We start from the raw sequence: 20,211 nt of genomic DNA, 5'->3' as shown, positions 1-20,211 counted from the left end.
ATCACTTTTTTTTTGTGTGTATATGCACCAGAATGGTACAATTGATTACCCCTGTCCAGTAGTTCAATGTATACATTAATTTTGCTCTAGTTTGAGAGTAATAGAACAGAAAGCAGAATATACTGTTACAAATACACTGAGCAATTCTAATATATGAGTTATATCTTATATATATAATTCTAATATATAATATATTAGGAATTCTAATATGTGAGAGGTCTGTTCATTAGTCTGATAACATTGGGGAAGAAGCTATTCTTAAATCTTTTGGAATTTATTTTAAAACTTTTTATTTTCTGTCCAATGGAAGAAGGTGGAAGAGAGAGATAACCAGTCAAGAGAGAAACCCTGTCATCTAGAATATCTATCTGAAAGATTGGCACATGAAGCATCACCCAAAAAAATGAACTTCATATCTTCTGGGTCACCTAAAGCTGAAGCTTGACTGCACAATTTTCTGAATTGAAATTCTTGAATTTGATCTCAGAACCTCTTGACTATTGTAAATTTTAACATGACATTCAGTTCCAATTTATGATAACTAACGTCTGGTCTAGTCTGAGTGCACAAACAATTATATTTCAACCTTGGATGCAGAATCCTCCTTATGTGAAAACCTGATCCTATTTAATTGGATGCAATTGATCTATTTGTGATGAGACTAGATTAGATTACTTACAGTGTGGAAACAGGCCCTTCGGCCCAACAAGTCCACACCGACCCAACGAAGCGCAACCCACCCATACCCCTACATTTACCCCTTCACCTAACATGGGCAATTTAGCATGGCTAATTCACCTGACCTGCACATCTTTGGACTGTGGGAGAAAACCGGAGCACCCGGAAGAAACCCACGCAGACACAGGGAGAATGTGCCAACTCCACACAGTCAGTCGCCTGAGGTGGGAATTGAACCCGGGTCCCTGGCACTGTGAGGCTGCAGTGCTTTATATCTAATCCTATATGTTTAAAGGTCTATTTAATCCTATATATTTAAATTCATTTTTAAAAATTGTATCTATCGCATATTGCTCAAATTCTGCAGAATTCCTCATAGAAAATCATCAATGTGCATCTTTCTGTTTGTGACACCAGTGGAACATTGCAGGTTTACTTCAAGCTGAAAGCTTGAAAGACCTAACTGAGAAACATAATATCCTCACCACATTCAGCCATAAACACCTTTATTTCATTTCCAGAGCTACTCTTTCTTGTCATCTGATTCTTCAGGTGATTAAAAACATTTTTACTTGCAAAAATACACTTTTACATTGTCTTATGTTTCTTTTTAAAATTGCTAAGAATAAAAATTTTCAAGATCATTTCTCCCACAGTGGAAGAGGGGAAATCCACTCCAATATTTTTCTCACTGAGGTTTTTTTCCGCAAAAATCAAGTCCCATATCTGGCTTTAGCCTTTCGGAATCACTGTTTTTGTGTGTATGTACATCTGTATGGTACAATTGAAAACTCATGTCTGGTAGTTCAATGTATACATTAATTTCACTCTAGGTCTGTTCTTTTTGTTTGATATTCTTTCAAACTGATTTTCCAAGTTTGTTTCAATTGTTAACATGTCCCATTCATGAAGGTTTCTATTTCTTCTGGTATTCCCAATCTGTTTCCTAGACCTTTTTCTTGTGAAACTACAACTTCTATACATCATCCTATCCTGTTCTGGACTACTACTTAGACGTTAATAGCAGCATTCATGAAGCACTGGGAGGAATATAGGAAGGGAACAGAGGGGATATGGATCCTGTAAGTGAAGACACTTTCAGTATAGAAGGGCAAAACGTGTTGGCACAGGCTTGGATGGCTGAAGGTCCTGTTCCTGTGCTATATTAATCTTTGTTTGTTTCTTCAAGGTCTCTGCTTCCTACAATCAATATTTCTTTTGCAAGTTCACAATCTTTACTTCGGACCATGATCAATACCCGGTCCACTTTTAGAACTTGTACAATTATTTCTGACTTTTCACACCTTTACGCCATTTTGCTAATCTGTGGATTTTATCTTCAGCCTGTCAATTTGCACATTTGATTAAAGTTTTTTTGCCGACGGCTTTCCCTGCTCTCAAATGGCAGCATTCCTCCATTTACTAACCCATTCTGACATACATGTTACTTTGATGCCAACTTTCAGTTGTTGTTCTCTTAGGCAAATGATCTTATACTGAATCTTTATTTCACATTCTTCATATTCAGTCAGCCCTTTGTCTATCATAATCTGGACCTCATGATTGTTCCCTTTATGTGCATGTGAAGTGTATGGCACGTTGTCATCTTCAATGACTTATTCAGATTCTGTGAATGTATAATCAGTGTCTATTAACCGAGAAGAATACACACTGTTAATTGCTATGGATGCTGTAAAATTATTTTATCACTACTTATAACCTTACCCAGATGATTCCTCTCTTTCTGTCCTTTGCTTTTGAAATTAAAATTTATTTCTCATGGCCTTTTATGATGTTGTAAAGTTTGAGAAATTGTCCTTGAAACCTCAGTATTAATGAATATTCTCTCCATGCATGCAGGGCATTTGAGTGCTTAGAAAAAGTGGAGTAGATTATAGTCACTTCCCAAAGCAAGATGATGATCATTCATTACCAAAAAGGATTTTTTTTCCCAAAAAGCAATTGATATAGACTGTAGCACCAATGAGTTCTTCAAATTGACTGGCCAAACCAGGGCAGATGTTAACTTACGGTTTGGTTGGTCTGCTGTGTTTTTATGGAACATATTACTATCTGATTTCTTTCATATGCTGTTACTAAAGGAACAGTCCACTGCATGTTCATTAACACAATATGTGACAAGATGAACATATCCGCAAATTCATCATTAGCAATTATCCTCACTGTGAATCAGTAATCCTCGTTCCTGTCCCTCTTAATTTCTCCATTACCTTGTTCATTATTACTCCTCCCTCTTTACTATATATGATTGTAGATTCAGACAGTCTACAAAATGCAGGATGAAGATTTTTTGTTTCCTTATCCCATTCCTTTAATGAAATCGTAGCAATCGAAATAATGTCTCTTGCTCATGGGAAACTCATAATGGGCCTTTTTATATATCTCACATTTATCTTTGATGTCTACCATATGCCCTCTAGTTCTGGACTCCCCCACCCCAAGGAAACAACTTTGTCCATTTATCCTATATATGCCCCTCATGATTTTATAAACCTCTATGAGGTCACCCCTCAGCCTCCGACACTCTAGAGGAAGCAGCTACAGCCTATTCAGCCTCTCCCTATAGCTCAAATCCTCCAACCCTGGCAACATCCTTGCAAATCTTTTCTGAACTTTTTCAAGTTTCACAACATCCTTCCGATGGGAAGGAGACCAGAATTGCATGCATTATTCCAAAAGTGGCCTAACCAACGTCCTGTACAGCCGTAACATGACTTCCCAACTCAATATTCTGACCAATAAAGGATTGCATACCAAATGCTTTCTTCACTATCCTACCTAACTGCTACTCTAATTTCAAAGAACTATGAATCTGCACTCCAAGGTCTCTTTGTTCAGTAACATTCCCATTACGTGTATGCGTCCTGCTTGTTTCTTCGTTAGGCAAGGATGTAATCTGTGATTATATATTCACTTAACTTTTCCATTGGTCATAAGATTCAACTTCACAGAACGTCCCTCAACACTTTACAATATGTTCCAATTATTCTTCAGCAAAATAATCAAAAGTCCAACCTTGCATCTAAAAAAAACTCATAATTTCCAATCGTCAGCTTTAAGCAACCATTCTCTATGACCAATGACAATCTGGATCCATCCTATTGGTGAGACAGAAAGCCAAAACAGTTTCCTTTGTGGATAAGTTTGTTGATGACCCAGTCTTGTTGCTTCTTCCTAGGAGCCCCCACACTACTCCCATACAATGTGTTACAGGTGTTGCCTATCTAAATGTGCTCAGCCAATTAATAGCCACTATCAGTTTCTTCTTAAGCGAAAATAAAGCCATTGTAAGATTTGTTAATATGATTATCCACACTTTAACACTACCTTTGTCCTAAATTGTCAGAATATGGCACAATAGTCAATATGTCATTATGTTGCAATTGTAGATGAATGGTGACACTCCTCAGCCCTATCTTAATGATGCAATGTCGCCACTCAGTCACTTTTCATTGTCAAATTTTCTCTTCAACAGAAGGTATTGTGAAAGAGATCAAACTTGTCCAGTCAAAGGGAAAATGATACTTTCAATGATTACTTACTTACCTTCACCTTAATGGAGCAGGCCACGCCCAGGTAGTCTTTTCAGTAAATGAGCTTTGAGTTACTGTTACTAATCGTGTGGTTTTTGCTTCAGCTTCTGAATGTATGGTTCAAGGCTAGCCTTGAGAACTTTGGCTTCCTATAATATTCTGAATGACCTGATTTGGAAGAATTGAACCTGATTTTAGGGGAAGATGTTAGGGTGGGAAAATCAGTCAGTTAAATATAAATACCTATAGTTTAATGTTTCAGCCAATAATGTTAAGAATACTTTTAATTAATAATGTTAGAAACTTAGACAGTACTTGGGGGTAGTTGTAGAGGTAGGGTTTTGTGAATACATAGATGAGCTTCTGAAGTAAGCTGCAATTTAACTGCACGATAGTGGTACTTACATGAAGGTTGGAATCCATTCATGAAAAAACTGCAGCACAGTCTTGCATCATGTACAGTTTGTTAATAAACATTGTTTAAAAATAACGCAGAGGTCTGTCCTGAGTTTATACGAAGATCCAAAGAACCATATTAGAACATGTATATCAATGAAACTGAGTATCTTATCATTTATCTCAGTATTGTTTGCAAGATATTGCTGTTGCAAATTGGCTGCCAGGTTCCTACACTTCAATTGCTTGTGTAGCAGTTTGGAATGTCCTTAAGGTTCTGTCTTTCCCTGTCATTCTCATCTGTGATGTTATCTGTGTGCTGGGCTCCCAGACAGCAGTAATGTACACTTGCTACTTGTGATCCATTGCCAAAATATAAATGTTTTATTTAATGCTAGGTATTGCCAAAAATATGGATTAAAATGGCTATCCATTTTATGAACACCTTATGATGATCTACAAAAGGCTATTGAATGAATATTGTTCCACATAGACCTTGCCCATCTTTCAGTTGCTCTGGCTGAGAAATTTATGATTATTGCATTAATTGTTCCGATATTTACCACTTTCAATGATGACCGAGCAATGCCTGCTTTTACTTTATTCAGTTGGGAAACAGCAGAATTAAACTTAGCTCTGTACTTAAATCGATGATTTTTAAATGAGGCAATATTTTGAAGCAGTTTTTTTGACACTTGTTTGTACAATTATGAATGTTTCATTTTTAGAATTGGGATAAAGATTTGGAAGAAATCGCTATTGAATATGCACAGAAATGTATCTGGGGACACAATAAGGAAAGAGGAAGAACTGGGGAAAATTTATATGCAGTTACTGGCCTACTCAATATAAAAGAAGCAGTGGAGAAATGGTATTTTGAAGTTAAAGATTATACATATGAGACAATGGAGTGTACTCCAAACAAACTATGTGGCCACTACACACAGGTAGGAAACTTTACATTAATTAATTAAATCATTTGATCTCCTTTATTGATTTGCTATAAGAGCTTACTTATCATTTTTTGTTATAATTAAGCTGCTTCCCAAAATTGCTAAAACTAAGTGTGGCTTTATCTGAGTGTTGGTGAATTCAGTTGGCTGTCTGAGCGATTTGTGATGCAGAGTGATGCCAACAGAGCATGTTCCACCCCTGTACTGGATGAGGTTACCATGTAGGTCTCATGCTCATAACCTTGTCCCTCACCTGATGACCCTCATGTTTAATTCACTACTAGTCATCTCTGTCTAATAGGTGTGCAGGCGGTGGTGACTTTCACTTTCCATCTAATCCATGAAATTGATCTTAATGTACATTATGATGGGCTATTTAATAGTGTGGCTTGACTGTGGTGAGAACTACCAGGCAAATCCAGGGTTAATTATTGTAGCTGTACTCGCATATTTGAATTCGATTTAGAAAACCTATTAGTCTTGATCATTTAATTTTACTGCATTATATTTAAAATTAATTGTTGTAACTGCATTTGACACCAAGAAGCTTCTCAAATTTACAGAATTACAGAAGTGTTACAGTATGGAAAGAGGCTGTTGGGCCTTTGAAATCTGTGTTGGCTCTCTGAACATTTTAACGTAATGTTAACTAAGAGTCAACCACATTTAACTTAGTGCTATGTATCATTTGTGTAAGATTATTTGTTCAATGTCCTCTGAATGCCTCTGTTAAATCTGCCTCTACTACAATCCTAAGCACTATATTTCATTCCTTAACTATTCACAAGTTTAAGAGTATTTATTTTCATCTCATGTTTGCTTCTTGATTCTAAATTTGTGTATGTGTGGTAACAGTCATTCTCTAACTCTGTCCTGTCTTACAGTCAAAAACCGAGGATATTGTAATGGAGAGCACAAAGGTGGCTTCCTATTTAAATATATACTTTGGTTCTGCCTTCACAAAAGAAGGCTCATATAATATCATAAAAATGTTGGGGAACATAGGGTCTGGTGATTGGGAGGAACTGAATGAAATCAGTCTTAGTTGGGAAATAGTATTGTGGAAATTGATAGCCAATATATCGCAAGGACTCAATAATCTACACTCCAGTGTACTTAAGACAGTGGCCCTAAGAATAGTGGATGCATTGGAGATCATCTTTCACAATTCCTTGTGCACCAGTCACTGAAAGTCAGAATGCAGTTGCAGCGGGAAGTGAAGGAGGCAAATGTGGTGTCACACAGCAAGATGATTCAAAAACAGTAGCAGGAACATCTTGCTGTAATTATACAGGGCATTGGTGAGATCATCGTTCTTAGGACTAAAGTAATCCCAAAGGGTATGGGTGAGAACGCAGGAACATGGATACTGAGTTGGATAATCAATTATGACCACACTGAATGATAAAACAGGCTTCAAGGGCTAAAGGACCTCCTCCTGCTTCTATTTTCTGTGTCTCTGCCCCTCATGATCTTGAAAAGTTCTATCAAATCTCCTTGTAACCTTCTCCTTTCCAAGGAAAACAGGTTGAACTTCTCTAGTCTTTCCTCATAACTGAAGTATCTAATCCCTGGGATCCATTCTCATAAACCTGTTCTGTATTTTGTCCAATTCATTTACATCCTTCCCATAGTCTGGCCCTCCAGAACTACACATAGTACTTCAGACGAAGTCTAACCAATGTCTTACATAACTTCATCATAGCCTTCCCACTCTTGTACTCTGTGACTCTATTTATAAAGCCTTGAATGCTTTATAAATACCTATTCTGCCACCTTTAATGACTGTACAGATACACTAGATTCTCCTGCTTCTGCACATCCTTTAGAAAAGTATGTTTTGTTTTCATTATTCTTCCATTTTCTTTATACCAGAATGCATCACCTCATACCCGTCCACATTTTAACTTTATCTTCCACCTATCCTCCTACTCCACCAATGTGCCTATGGTCTGTGAAGTTCTACACTTCTTCTCAATTTGCAATTCTCTCAAGCTTTTTGAAATTGTCTCTTCTATACCAGAATCTAAATCATTTGTGTAAATATATATTATCAGGAGAAGAAAGGGTCCCAATTCCTGTGAAACTCCATTAAAAACCTTCTCGCAGCCTGAAAAATACCTATTAACTATTATTGTCTGTTCCCTATCTCTCAGGCAATGTTGTAGTCACATTGCTATTGATTTATCCAGGACCTCTCACTTCTCTCACAAGTCCGCTGGGTGGCGCTGTGTTGAATGTGTTTTGGAATCACATCAACAGCTTTCCCTTCATCAACCCTCTTCCTTACCTCACTAAGATATCTCCAAGTTGGTTAGACACAATGTTATCTTAATAAATTCATGCTGGTTGTTTTAAATAAATCCACATCTTTCATGCAATTATTAATTCTACCACGGAAAATTGTTTCTCATGTTCACATTGCTCATATTTTGATTTCTTTAAAATCTGTGATTAAATGATGTTTGCAGCTTGTTTGGGCAGACAGTGATAAAGTGGGCTGTAGTAGTCACTTTTGTGAAGAAGTCCAAGGCCTGAATCATAAAAACCTGTCTCTTCTGGTCTGCAACTATCTCCCTCCGTAAGTATAAATTTTTACAAAACCATTTCTAGTTCTTCCAAGTTAAAGTATGACATAGGGGTGTTTTTATTTTGCACTAGACACTGCTTACTTATAGTTAAATCCCATAAAGTAAACTAATGCTATGACACTGTAATTTTTAAATTTAAATACTGTTAATTATTTTGGTCTTTTGTGATGTCATATTTAAATAGTTGTCCAGCCCTGATGTGATCAAAGTCAAGTCTCTTTCTTTGATATTTGTCTATGTAACATTTTTTATCAAAGAATTTATGAGCCAACTCAAACTGTATTTATATTTGTATTTCTAGAGGCAATGTACTCGGAGAAAAACCATATAAGAAAGGAATACCTTGCAGTGAATGCCCAGATGGAACTAAGTGCATTGATATGCTTTGTAGTGAGTATCTAGTTATATATAGGAATTGGAACAGGAATATACCACTCAACTCTCCAGATATGATCTCAATAAGGCCCTGTAGAATTGGAGGAAAAGTTCCTTACGTTTATGTTTCATTCCACTTTAACTAAACCACAATATTTCATTCGCTTCGTAATCAATTGCTGTACCTGCATACTAATTTCTTTGTGATTTTCATAGACCCATCGATGTTAACAGAAGATCATTCAGACCATCATGTCCATACCAGCCAACAAAAATCTGACTAAACTAATCCTATTTTCTAGCTTTAGACCTGTGGCTGTGAAGGCTATGGCAACACAAGTGAACTGTTCAATACTATTTAAATGTGATGAGAGTTTTTAATTCAACTACTCTTACAGGCTGTGAGTTCCAGACTCGCATCACAGTTACAGGAGTAATCCCCTGAAAATACCTTCAGCTCCAGCCTTGTTTCCATCATCTTCTCCAAACGCAACCAACATTTGTTTGGCAACTGTCTTTTCATACTTTATGCTCTACTCCCTTGAGCCCTGCCAGGGTACAACTCCTGTCCTAGTTCTCACTATTGTCAACCAGCCCTGATATCATTCCGTTAAGATCAATCTGAAAATCTACATGATACCTGTTTATTGAAAATGGACAGAAGTCTTTTCTGTTCATGACTTTTAGCTGTGTCACACTCCTGAAGCCCTGAGAGATTGATCCAGATATAAATTAAAATCAATTTCTCGATTATCATTGACAACATCTCAATTTTCTCAACAGTCAACATAATAAGCATGGGATGAATTAATCAACATGGCTTCATCAAAGCACTTCTCAAACTAGCAGCCCCTGCCATCCTAAAAAGACAAGGACAAATGGCACATGGAACACAATTACCTTCAAGTTTCCCCCTAGATTACATAGCAGCATGACTTTCAAGTATGTTGTCATTGCTCTTTGTCGCTAGGGCAAAATTCAGGAACTCTATGCTTATTAAAACTTTGGTAATACCTTTACCACAGATACAATGGTTTAAGAAGACAATTCATCATGACCTCCTCAGGCAGTTAGGGATAGTCAGTGAATGCTGCCATTGCTAGAGTCACCTATATTCTATAAATGAATTAAACAACAAACTAGAGAAACTCAGCTATTCTGTGAGCATCTGTAGAGAAAAAAAAAGTAGGGAGTGAGAGACAAGTTGCCAGTTTCAAATCAATTTCATTATTTGTATATAGATTGGATAGACCATCCCAAGTTGCCAAGAGACGATGGATAGAGTTTGGGTCTTCTTGAACTGCTGCAAGTATTGTGGTAATGGTATGTGATTTTGGGCATGAACTTTAAGTTGATGCTGTTTTCAAGGCATTGCTGCCCTATCATTGTTGGTAGCTGCAAAAAGTGAGAGAGGTACCATTGGAAAAAACTCTGGCAAGTTACAAAGCAAACTGTAGATAATACTCATTCCAGCTGCAGTGCCTTTGAGGTGAAACAAGTAGGTGTTGAATACAATAGCAGGCAACTAATAAAATGAGATATTAAGTCTTGGATAGTGGGATGTTTCTTGAATGTTACGCTAATACCAGTTCATTTCTTACCAAACTTTATATTGTAATAGTAAAAGGCACAGGAGGAAATCAAAAATCCCAGAATTGAGTGCTGCTACTGTTGTCACATTGTTGGTACAGTTCACATTCTGTTAAATAGTTATCCCAAGACATTGAGTCATAGAGTTGATGGGGGACTTGAGATGGTAATATGGTTGAAATGCAAAGGACAATGGCTGGCTTCTCTATTTGAGGTGGTCATCATTGTGAAAAATTTTATCTATGACTTGCACATTGAAACCCTGGTGTCTTCCAAAGGCGGCCATGACTATTTCATAGTTGGAAAGTTATAAATGGAATGAAACACTGTGAATCATCAGGAGACAGCACCAATTCTGTACACCAAGTACTTGTCAATGACTCTAATGAATCATTTGAATTTGGGCTGAGCTCATTTTCCTGAGGACTTCATTCATTGATGTGTCAGAGCTGTGAACATTTGTCTCTGAAAGCCAAAACAAGTTTTTTTCGGCAAGCATGGCTCTAGTCATTGGAAGACACTCACTTTGACCACCGTTGATTCCACTTTTGCTAGGGCTGTTTTACATAATATTTGATCAAATGTTGCCTGATGAGAAGTGCAGAATTTATACCCACACCAACTTTCAAGCTCTAATATATATAGTAAAAGACATGAAAGACAATCGGATCAATTAATCGTGTCTTGTGTTTGTGACTTTCAAAAAAAACGTGAAATTTTAGTTTGAGCATTAAAAGTATATATTCTTCTTAGCAAATTATTTTAGTTCAACTCTGAAGTTGTTTTTAAAATTTATTTTACAGCATCTATACTAGAGCCAGAACCAGAACCAGTCACTGAGGCCAAGCCTAAAATGGAGGCAGAGGCAAAGCCACAGCCAGTCACAGAGTCAGAGGCAAAACTGGAGCCAATCACTGAGTCACATACAAAACCACAGCTAATCACAGAGTCAGAGGCAAAAGTGGAGCCAATCACAAATTCACAAACAAAACTGCAGCCAATCACAGAGTCAGAGACCAAAATAGAGTCAACCCCAGAGTTAGAGACTAAACTGGAGCCAAAAATAAAGCCAGGGACAACTCTGGAGCCAACAGTAAAGCCAGGGACAACTTTGGAGCCTCATACAGAGGAAAAGACCATACCATATCTAAAGAATGACCCAGAGATGAAATGGACAGTGATACTCCAAGACCCAAATTTTCTGCATCATTCAAAATGTAAGAAATTATTCTTGATCTGATGATCGTGTCATCTTTGTCATTTTTACAGGCATCTTCTCATCCATTTGCTTTCTCGCAGATTCATAGTCATGCTCTCTGACATGGAGTCTTCTTTCCTGCTGCAAATGTCTTGCATTTATTCTCAATAAATATGAGCTCCCTGTTTTACTTGATTGTGAGCCAGAATATCCAAACTGAAAATTAAGCTTTTATTTAATAATTCACTTGTTCATTTTTAAAATTATTTTCCCCAGTAATACTTCATTGCAAAATATAGGTTTTAAATAACAAAGTAATAAGTTTTTTTTAAGTTAATTTGAATTTTATTTGGAGAAATAGTAGAAATAAAGATTTGAGCAGTCAGAGTCAGGATTTGAATACCTTTTTCCATCAAAGTGCTCATTTGGAGGTGAGTTCTTTTTAATATATAGCAAGATTGTAAAATTAATTTTGCACACTCATTTCCTTGGTCTGTATTTTTTCATGATGTGGAAGAACTGGTGTTGGACTGGGGTGAACAAAGTTAAAAATCACATAACAGCAGGTTATAGTCCAACAGGTTCATTTGGGCACTAGCTTTCGGAGGTCTACGATGAAGGAGCAGCGCTCCGAAAGTTGTGCTTCCAAATAAACCTGTTGGACTATACCCTGCTGTTTGATTTTTAACTGTATTTTTGCAACACCAGTCATTTTATCATTTCAGTTTTATGTTTCTTTTTTGTTCCTCTTTTGTCTATGATCATCTTTCTTTCCCTTATTTTTCTCTCTCCTCCTTACACACTCTATCTCTTCTTATTACTCTAGAATTCCCACTAAGAATTAAATACTAATGGAAGAAGTAATCAATTGTCTAATTCTATTAGGCAGGTTTGACTATGATCTTGTGATTTTTATTTCAGCCTTTGTTATATAAGAAACTTGCCATTCTCATCCTATCTTGCATCAATTATTCAGTAGTGATGAAAAATCATCGATGGTGGAAATCTGCCATTGTGTTAAAAGCGTTGTTCTGACACACAAAAAAATTACCATTCTATGTAAACTAATAGACAGTGAGTGAAACCATAAACTTTTATGGTGAATACAATGGGTTAGAGCAGGTTTGTCACCAATTGTACTTGTGTGTAATTTGTCTTTCCCTGACTTCAGTAGCAGAGAATATCAGTAGGGCAACCAATCTCCTGCTGCCTGTTTTGTGTCCATGCAGCTGCTGAAAGATCAATTTTAAACAATCTTTTTAAGACAAATTATGATCTTCAATACACTAACTACAGATGTAGAAGTCCCACATTAGCAATTAGAATTGTCATAGTCATAAATCCCTGATATGAACTTATACTTTAAAACTATGGTTGTGGTAGTGAAGATTAAAATTGCTGACAGTTTCACAATATCATCTTGGCCCGGTTCTCTGGCATTCACTCTGCAAAGCCTGAAGATGACTTCTGGTCCTCCTCACCCCACATCTTGTTCATTAAAAACTCTCAAAGTACATTACCTTGATTCAGTTTGAGGCTATTATGTTTTATTGATATTCCCATCAAATCTCTGCATTTTTTGTTTGTTGTGTTTTCACCAGCAAAACCAGAGATAAACTGAAGCCATTCTGCCAGCTTCAGAATCCAATTGGATTTTTTTACAGAAATTGTTCATGTATGATAGTGGCAAGAGACTCATTTATTACCCATCTTCGGCTGCCCTACAGAAGGTAGCATTCAGCCTTCTTGTTGAATCACTACATTCCATGTGAGAAAATTGGTTCCAACATGCTGTTGAGTGAGGAGCTACGGGTTACAAGTGTCTCAGATTATTTCTTCACGTTAATGGCATAAAATAAATGAAATTTATTGTTCATTAGGTACAGAAAATCTGTAGTTCTCTTGCCTTTTTTCTCTTTTGCTTTTTGTGCTGTTCAGTCTACAGATTTCTTTTTTCTGTCTGTGCCTCTACAATTCTGTACCTCATGGCTTTTTGCACCTAGCATTCTGGTTTGATGCAACAACAAAATGGACTGACTGAAACTGAGCAGTGTGCATGATATTTAACTGTATAATCAAAATTGTGTGGTCACTACACTAAAACGTTTATGTAGTGAATCATAAATCTTGTTACTTAACTATCAAACAATCTAGTGATTACTTTTTAAGCTTCAAAGACGTAATTCTTAACAGGAGTTTTACGGATTTTGCACTTTGAAAGTTGTTGATTTCCTGTATTCTGTTTCTGTTCTGAGCATTACAAAGTTAGATAATCTGACTTCAAATGACAAAACAAATTAAATTTATGAAGGAATGCCAAAATCAACCCACGTAGGAAACGACAGGCAGAAGCACAATCAAGCGGAATGTTTCCTGCCATTGATAAATAAGGGCATTTGCCCAAAACGTCGATTTCGCTGCACTTTGGATGCTGCCTGAACTGCTGTGCTCTTCCAGCACCACTGATCCAGAATCTGGTTTCCAGCATCTGCAGTCATTGTTTTTACCTCCTAAATAAGGGAGTGTCAGTTTATCCAACGCAATATTGTACATTTATATTAAAGGAAAACCCGTACAAGTTATGCTCAATATTGTTGCTGGTAAATGAATTATTATATTGTTTTAAAGCTTGAATCCTGAACTTACATCTTGAATTTTATTTTCAACAGGTGAACAAGTAAACAATGGGAATTTGACACTCTCCTCGTGTATTCTGACATTCATCATGTTATTGGTTTTGTATTTTGCACAAACCTAGTGTCAATGACCTTACTTCCAGTAAGATTTCCTGAGGCTCCCCCAGGGGAACACCATCCTAGTAAAAGTTTGCATTGGTAAATACATTGATTCTAAATATACTAGCTATAAAATTTTTCAAACTGAATTTAAAATACTTTCCAATTTGTCTGATTTCCAAAATGTTTTAGGTTGATCAGTTTCATTACTGGACCTTAAAAAAAACACTTGAAATAGTTTTAGGTTGTAACTTGAGGCTCATGTTAATCTTATCATTGCTGTTCAGGTAGCACACTTGTTAACTTGTGATCTAAGACCAGGTTCAAGAGCAACAGCTGAGATGAGCTTTTAAATCCAATGGAAAACCAGAAGATATAGTGAAACCATATTTTTGTTTTTTTCTGCTGCTTCTTGTTCTTCATCTAAAGAAAGCAATGGAGTTAGCCTTTTAAAAACATATCAAATTCTCATTAAAGCCTTTAATGGTCTTTGTAATATTGATGGGAACCTATGCGATATCAGAAACTAAGCATCCACTTCATCAATCACCATCAAGAACTTAATTTACTGTTGTATTAAACAGAACTGATACTTCGATTAGCTGAGCAGTGCTCAGTTCAAGGATTCTTTAACAAATGAGCAGCATGTGGCTCAATATTTCCATGTTTTGATTTGCTGTATATTTCACTGTCCCTTGAGCAAAACCATCACTACCAGGTTATGGTTGTTTAAGTAAATTGTTAAAGCAGCAGCAACAAATTATATTTCTGTGGTGTTTCTAACTCAGTGTTAAAATGCCTTTCAATCTTTCCTTACCCATGCCAAGTTCTTCTCCAGTCTTACATCACTTGCCATGCAGTGCATGCACTTGGCAGGGCACACATTCAAACTGCAATTAGAAGGGAAAGACTTGCCACCCTTGCATCTTCTTGTGTTGTGTTCATGAATACAGTGAGTTAAGTGACAATTGCTACAGTTTTAACAGCTTTGGATAGTAACATCTGAAATTGTGACCTAGTGAACTGTGTCCTTTCTGAATACCCTTGCAAAGCTTACCTTCGTTATTAACAGGCAGGCAGACAGATAGGACCTGTGGATTACTCGTGTCCATAATGTCTCTCATTTTATTCAGTGCAACTTCAACCATGAAATATTACATTTTAGGGCAAAATCCTAGTTTATAATGAATGTGCCCTGTACTGTGTTTTCAAGATAAATGCCCAAGAAAACAAACCATAGATAGCAAATTGCAACACTAAATTAAAATATTTCTTTCATTCAAGCGTTCACTTGCTCACAAAGATTTTTATTCAATAAGAACAATGACATTCCTGGAACTGATTTCCAGGGATATTTATTTCACTGTTGCATAAAATCAGCATCCCAATGAAGCAAAGACATGAAAACTATGCAATCAGCGCAGCACAATGTACAAAGCATTGCAAGGCAATTAAGAAATGAATGACTGGCATCCTTTCAGTTCTGTCATAGCCCGTCTGCGCATTGCTGTACTGACGCACAGTGCAACAGAACCCACTGATCAAATGAAGAAAATGACAGGATGAATACCTCAATTGAAAGAAAAGTGAACAACAAAATCAATTTTCTTGCATTAGTATCTTCGATCTTTGTAGATACAGACAGGAAAATATAGACTTTATCACTGGAAATGTGATCAGGAGCACAAAGGGATTTTCAAAAATCTTGAACTGGAATCCTGATTTTGGTGGTTAAAAGGTGCAGCCTGTGTCTTAACAGATGCCTTAAGCCAACAAGAATGGCAAGACATCCATTTATAAAATGTAGCCCAAATGATTGCAAAGTTGCAGAAAATTGTATCTGAATTCTGTTCAGTTTGACTCTTGTAATCTCATCGAGTATTTTAAATGAATTGTTGCTATCAAAGAGTCATAGAGATGTATAGCACAGAAACACACCCTTCGGTCCAACTTGTCCATGCCGACCAGATATCCCAACCCAATCTAGCCCCACCTGCCAGCACCTGGTCCATATCCCTCCAAACCCTTCCTATTCATATACCCATCTGGGTGCCTTTTAACTGTTGCAATTGTACCAGCCTCCACCACTTCCTCTGGCAGCTCATTCCATACGCATTCTACCCTCTGTGTGAAATCGTTACCTCTCAGATCTCTTTTATATCTTTCTTCTCTCAGCCTAAACCTATGCCCTCTAGTTCTGGACTCTTCTACCCCAGGGAAGAGACTTCGTGTATTTATCCAATCCATGCCCCTCATGCTTTTATAAACCTCTAAAACGTCAGCCCTCGTCTCTGTCGCTCCAGGGAAAACAGCCCTAGCCTGTTCAGCCTCTCCCTATAGCTCTAATCCTCCAATCCTGGCAACATCCTTGTAAATCTTTTCTGAACTCTTTAAAGTTTCACAACATCCTACCGATACGAAGGAGACCAGATTTGCATGCAATATTCCAAAAGTGGCTGAACCAGTGTCTTGTACAGCCTCAACATGACCTCCCAACTCCTATACTCAATACTCTGACCAATAAAGGAAAGCATACCAAACGCTTTCTACACTATCCTATCTACCTGCGACTCCATTTTCAAGGACCGATGAACCTTAGGACCTTACCATTAAGTGTGTAAGTCCTGTTAAGAATTGCTTTCCCAAAATGCAGCACCTCACATTTATCTAAATTAAACTCCATGTGCCACTTGTCAGCCCACTGGCCCATTAGAACAAGATCTCATTGTAATCTGAGATAACCTTCTTCTCTGTCCACTACACCTCAAATTTTGATGTCATCTGTAAATTTACTAACTATACCTCTTATGCTCACATCCAAATCATTTATATAAATGACAAAAAGTAGTGGATCCAGCACCGATCCTTGTGACACTCCACTGGTCACAGGGCTCCGGTCTGAAAGACAACCCTCCACCACCACCCTCTGTCTTCTACCTTTGAGCCAGTGCTGTATCCAAATGGCTAGTTCTCCCTGTATTCCGTGAGATCTAACCTTGCTAACCAGTCTCCCATGGGGAACCTTGTTGAACACATTGCAGAAGTCCATATAGATCAAGTCCATGCTGATAGTATAAAATGATTGTAGATAACTGTCTGTTTACTTTTATTCTGTATTACAGTCTTGATATTTTGTGCTTTGATCTAAAAATGTGGAAAATTGATCAAAAATAAAACATCTGTATACATGTGCAAAGAGAAGTGTCTAACTTGCTTTCAATTAGCCATGCCATCAGGAATCTATCTGATCTGTGAATGGACAGCACAGTTGCTCAGTGGTTAGTACTCTTGCCTCACAGCGCCAACAGCCTAGGTTCGATTCCCGCCTCAATTGACTGTGTGGAGTTTGCACATTCTCCCCATGTTTGCGTGGGTTTCCTCTGGGTGCTCCGGTTTCCTCCCACAATCCAAAGATGTGCAGGTCAGGTGAATTGGCCATGCTAAATTGCCCATAGTGTTAGGTGCATTAGTCAGGGGTAAATATAAGGTAGGTGATGGGTCTGAGTGGGTTACTCTTCTGACGGTCAGTGTGGACTTGTTGGGCCGAAGGGCCTGTTTCCATACGGTCAGGAATCTAATCTAAAACTGCATCCAGAAATCTGATACAAAAGCAAAAATTGTTGGAGAAACTCAGCAGGTCTGGCAGTATCTATAGAAGAAAGTAGAGTTAATGTTTTGAGTCTAGTTAACAGCTAGGAAAAGATCATAATCGTTGTGATGCCAAAGAGGAGTCGGGGGGTGGGGTTGTGGAGGTGACGTGTAAGGTGGAGGTGGAGCCCAGACAGAGATATGAATGTGATAGGTAAGCAAAGAGATAATGGATAGAAGGAAATCTGAATGAGTGGTAATAATAACTCAGTGTCAGAAACTGTGTTAGTTGTACTGAATGCAACCCATATAATGGGATATCAGGCCTAGCAGAATCCTTCCTATCAGAAAGATGCTGTGAAACTTAAAAGGGTTCAGAAAAGATTTACAAGGATGTTACCAGGGTTGGAGGATTTGAGCTACAGGAGATGCTGAACAGGCTGGGGCTGTTTTCCCTGGAAAGACGGAAGCTGAGGGGTGACCTTATAGAGATTTACAAAATTATGAGGGGCATGGATAGGATAAATAGGCAAAGTCTTTTCCCTGGGGTCGGGAAGTACAGAACTAGAGGGCATAAGTTTAGGGTGAGAGGGTAAAGGTATAAAAGAGACCTAAGGGGCAATGTTTTCACACAGAGAGTGGTACGGGTATGGAATGAGCTGCCAGAGGAAGTGGTGGAGGTTAGTACAATTGCAACATTTAAGAGGCATTTGGATGGGTGTATGAATAGGATGCATTTGGAGGGATATGGGTCGGGTGCTGGTAGGTGGGATTAGATTGGGTTGGGATATCTGGTCGTCATAGACCGAAGGGTCTGTTTCCATGCTGTACATCTCCATGACTCTATGACTGCTGAAAGCAGCCCATCATAACAGGACTGGGTGTGGGTTTAAAAACATGGAAGAATGGAATCAGGTTCTAAAATTATTGAACTCAATGTTGAGTCCTAGAAGCTGCAGATTTCCCAGATGGAAAATGAGATGCTGTTGCACTGAGACCTATGACAGAAATGTTGGCAATGAGAACTTGGTGGTGTGTTGAAGAGGCAGGCAACTGGAAACTTGGAATCACTTTTGTGGACAGGACATAGGTGTACTGGGAAGCGGTCACCCAGCCTGCATTTCATCCCCCCAAAGTACAGCAGACTGCATTGTGAACAGTGAGAACAGTGACAAGATTGAATGAAGTACCGGTGCTTCACCTACAAGGTCTGTCTGGTACTTTGAATAGTGAGCAGGAAGGAGGTAAACGGTCATGGTATTACGCCTTCTGTGATTGCGTTCCCCAAGCTCAGCCACACCCTGACCAAGGCAGAGAAGCAAGACCTAGTGGATGCACACAACAAGTTCCGCTCTTCAGCATCCGATGCATCCAACATGCTGACAATGGTAAGTGAGATGTCCCAGTGTCCCAGAGGGAAGGTGTCCTGCACAACCTTTCTCTTAACCACCCCACACCCATTCTGTTATGACATGGGTTGCTTTCTGCCTTGTACTCCTCTACCCATTATTACATTATATGAGTGATATTCAGCACAGGGAACCCAATTTCTCACTCTTAGCTCTCATTACCACTTTTTCAGTGTTCCTTCTGTCCTGGTCACCTAACCACTCACCTAAATTCGAGTTCAACTTCACCTTTTTCCTAGCTGCTAACAGTTCTGACAGAGAGTCACTGAACTCGGGAACATTAACTGTGCTTTCTGCCCACCGATGCTGCCAGATTTGCTGAGTTTCTCCAGCAATTTCTGTTTTTTGTTTCAGTTCGCCAGCGATTCTTTGGTTTATTCTAGAAATCCGTTTTGTTTTAGGCTCAAGTGTAGCCCACTTAAGCGAAATAAAGACCATGATCCGTTACAGTTGTGCATCTTGCATCTCAATCCTTCAGCGCTGACTTCTGAATGTTGATATCAAACGGCGCCTAAAGGCGTCATAAAGTTGTTCCCGCGGTCACAATCATGAACATTGCGCTTCGTTTCCTCTGCCTCTCTGAGCCGGGAGGCCCTGTCCATGAACTCAGGGCCAGGCTTGTCACAGGGTCTGCGAGGAAGGATGGCAGCAGGAACACTCCGCTTGCTCGCTCTGCTGCTCATTTCTCTGGCGTTCCCCAAGCTCAGCCACACCCTGACCAAGGCAGAGAAGAAAGACCTAGTGGATGCACACAACAAGTTCCGCTCTTCAGCATCCGATGCATCCAACATGCTGACAATGGTAAGTGAGATTGATTCCTTCATTGTGACTCCGAAGAGAGATGAAGAAAAGCTGAGAGAGCAAAAAAAATGATTTCCTCATCCCTGATCGAAAAAAAATGCCTCAGTTAGAAAGTTGATTGTACCTCACCAATCCTGGGTCATGGGGAAGGCAGTGTTTCCACCGGTTTGCATAGGACTCGTTCCGACATCCGAGACCTGCCAGTTTTTGAATCACTTAACAACTAACTTTTCCTCCATTGCCATCATCATTATGTGTGCTGGTAGTTGTTCATATCTATCTTTAAGTTGTTGACAAATGAGAAACTGCTCAGAGTCATAGAGACGTACAGCATGGAAACAAA

The 20,211-nt window shown here is 38.4% G+C and overlaps 1 protein-coding gene across 1 annotated transcript in view; it reads left to right on the top strand.

The window, feature by feature from the left end:
- The window catches only part of LOC132828398 (peptidase inhibitor 16-like), a 30,856-nt gene extending 13,595 nt beyond the window's left edge, over positions 1-17,261 (top strand). The window contains exons 2-6 of the mRNA XM_060845468.1: positions 5,357-5,575; positions 8,053-8,162; positions 8,474-8,562; positions 10,941-11,354; positions 14,005-17,261. Of these exons, the coding sequence (XP_060701451.1) occupies positions 5,357-5,575; positions 8,053-8,162; positions 8,474-8,562; positions 10,941-11,354; positions 14,005-14,093 (921 nt within the window). The 3' untranslated portion in view covers positions 14,094-17,261. The remainder of the gene's footprint in view (positions 1-5,356; positions 5,576-8,052; positions 8,163-8,473; positions 8,563-10,940; positions 11,355-14,004) is intronic.
- The last annotated feature ends 2,950 nt before the right edge of the window (positions 17,262-20,211 follow it).

This window comes from Hemiscyllium ocellatum, chromosome 26 (genome assembly GCF_020745735.1).
Source record: "Hemiscyllium ocellatum isolate sHemOce1 chromosome 26, sHemOce1.pat.X.cur, whole genome shotgun sequence".
In the NCBI taxonomy this organism is placed as follows: domain Eukaryota; kingdom Metazoa; phylum Chordata; class Chondrichthyes; order Orectolobiformes; family Hemiscylliidae; genus Hemiscyllium; species Hemiscyllium ocellatum.
The sequence above is the reverse complement of the archived record's forward strand: the minus strand, read 5'-3'. Positions and strand labels throughout refer to the sequence as shown.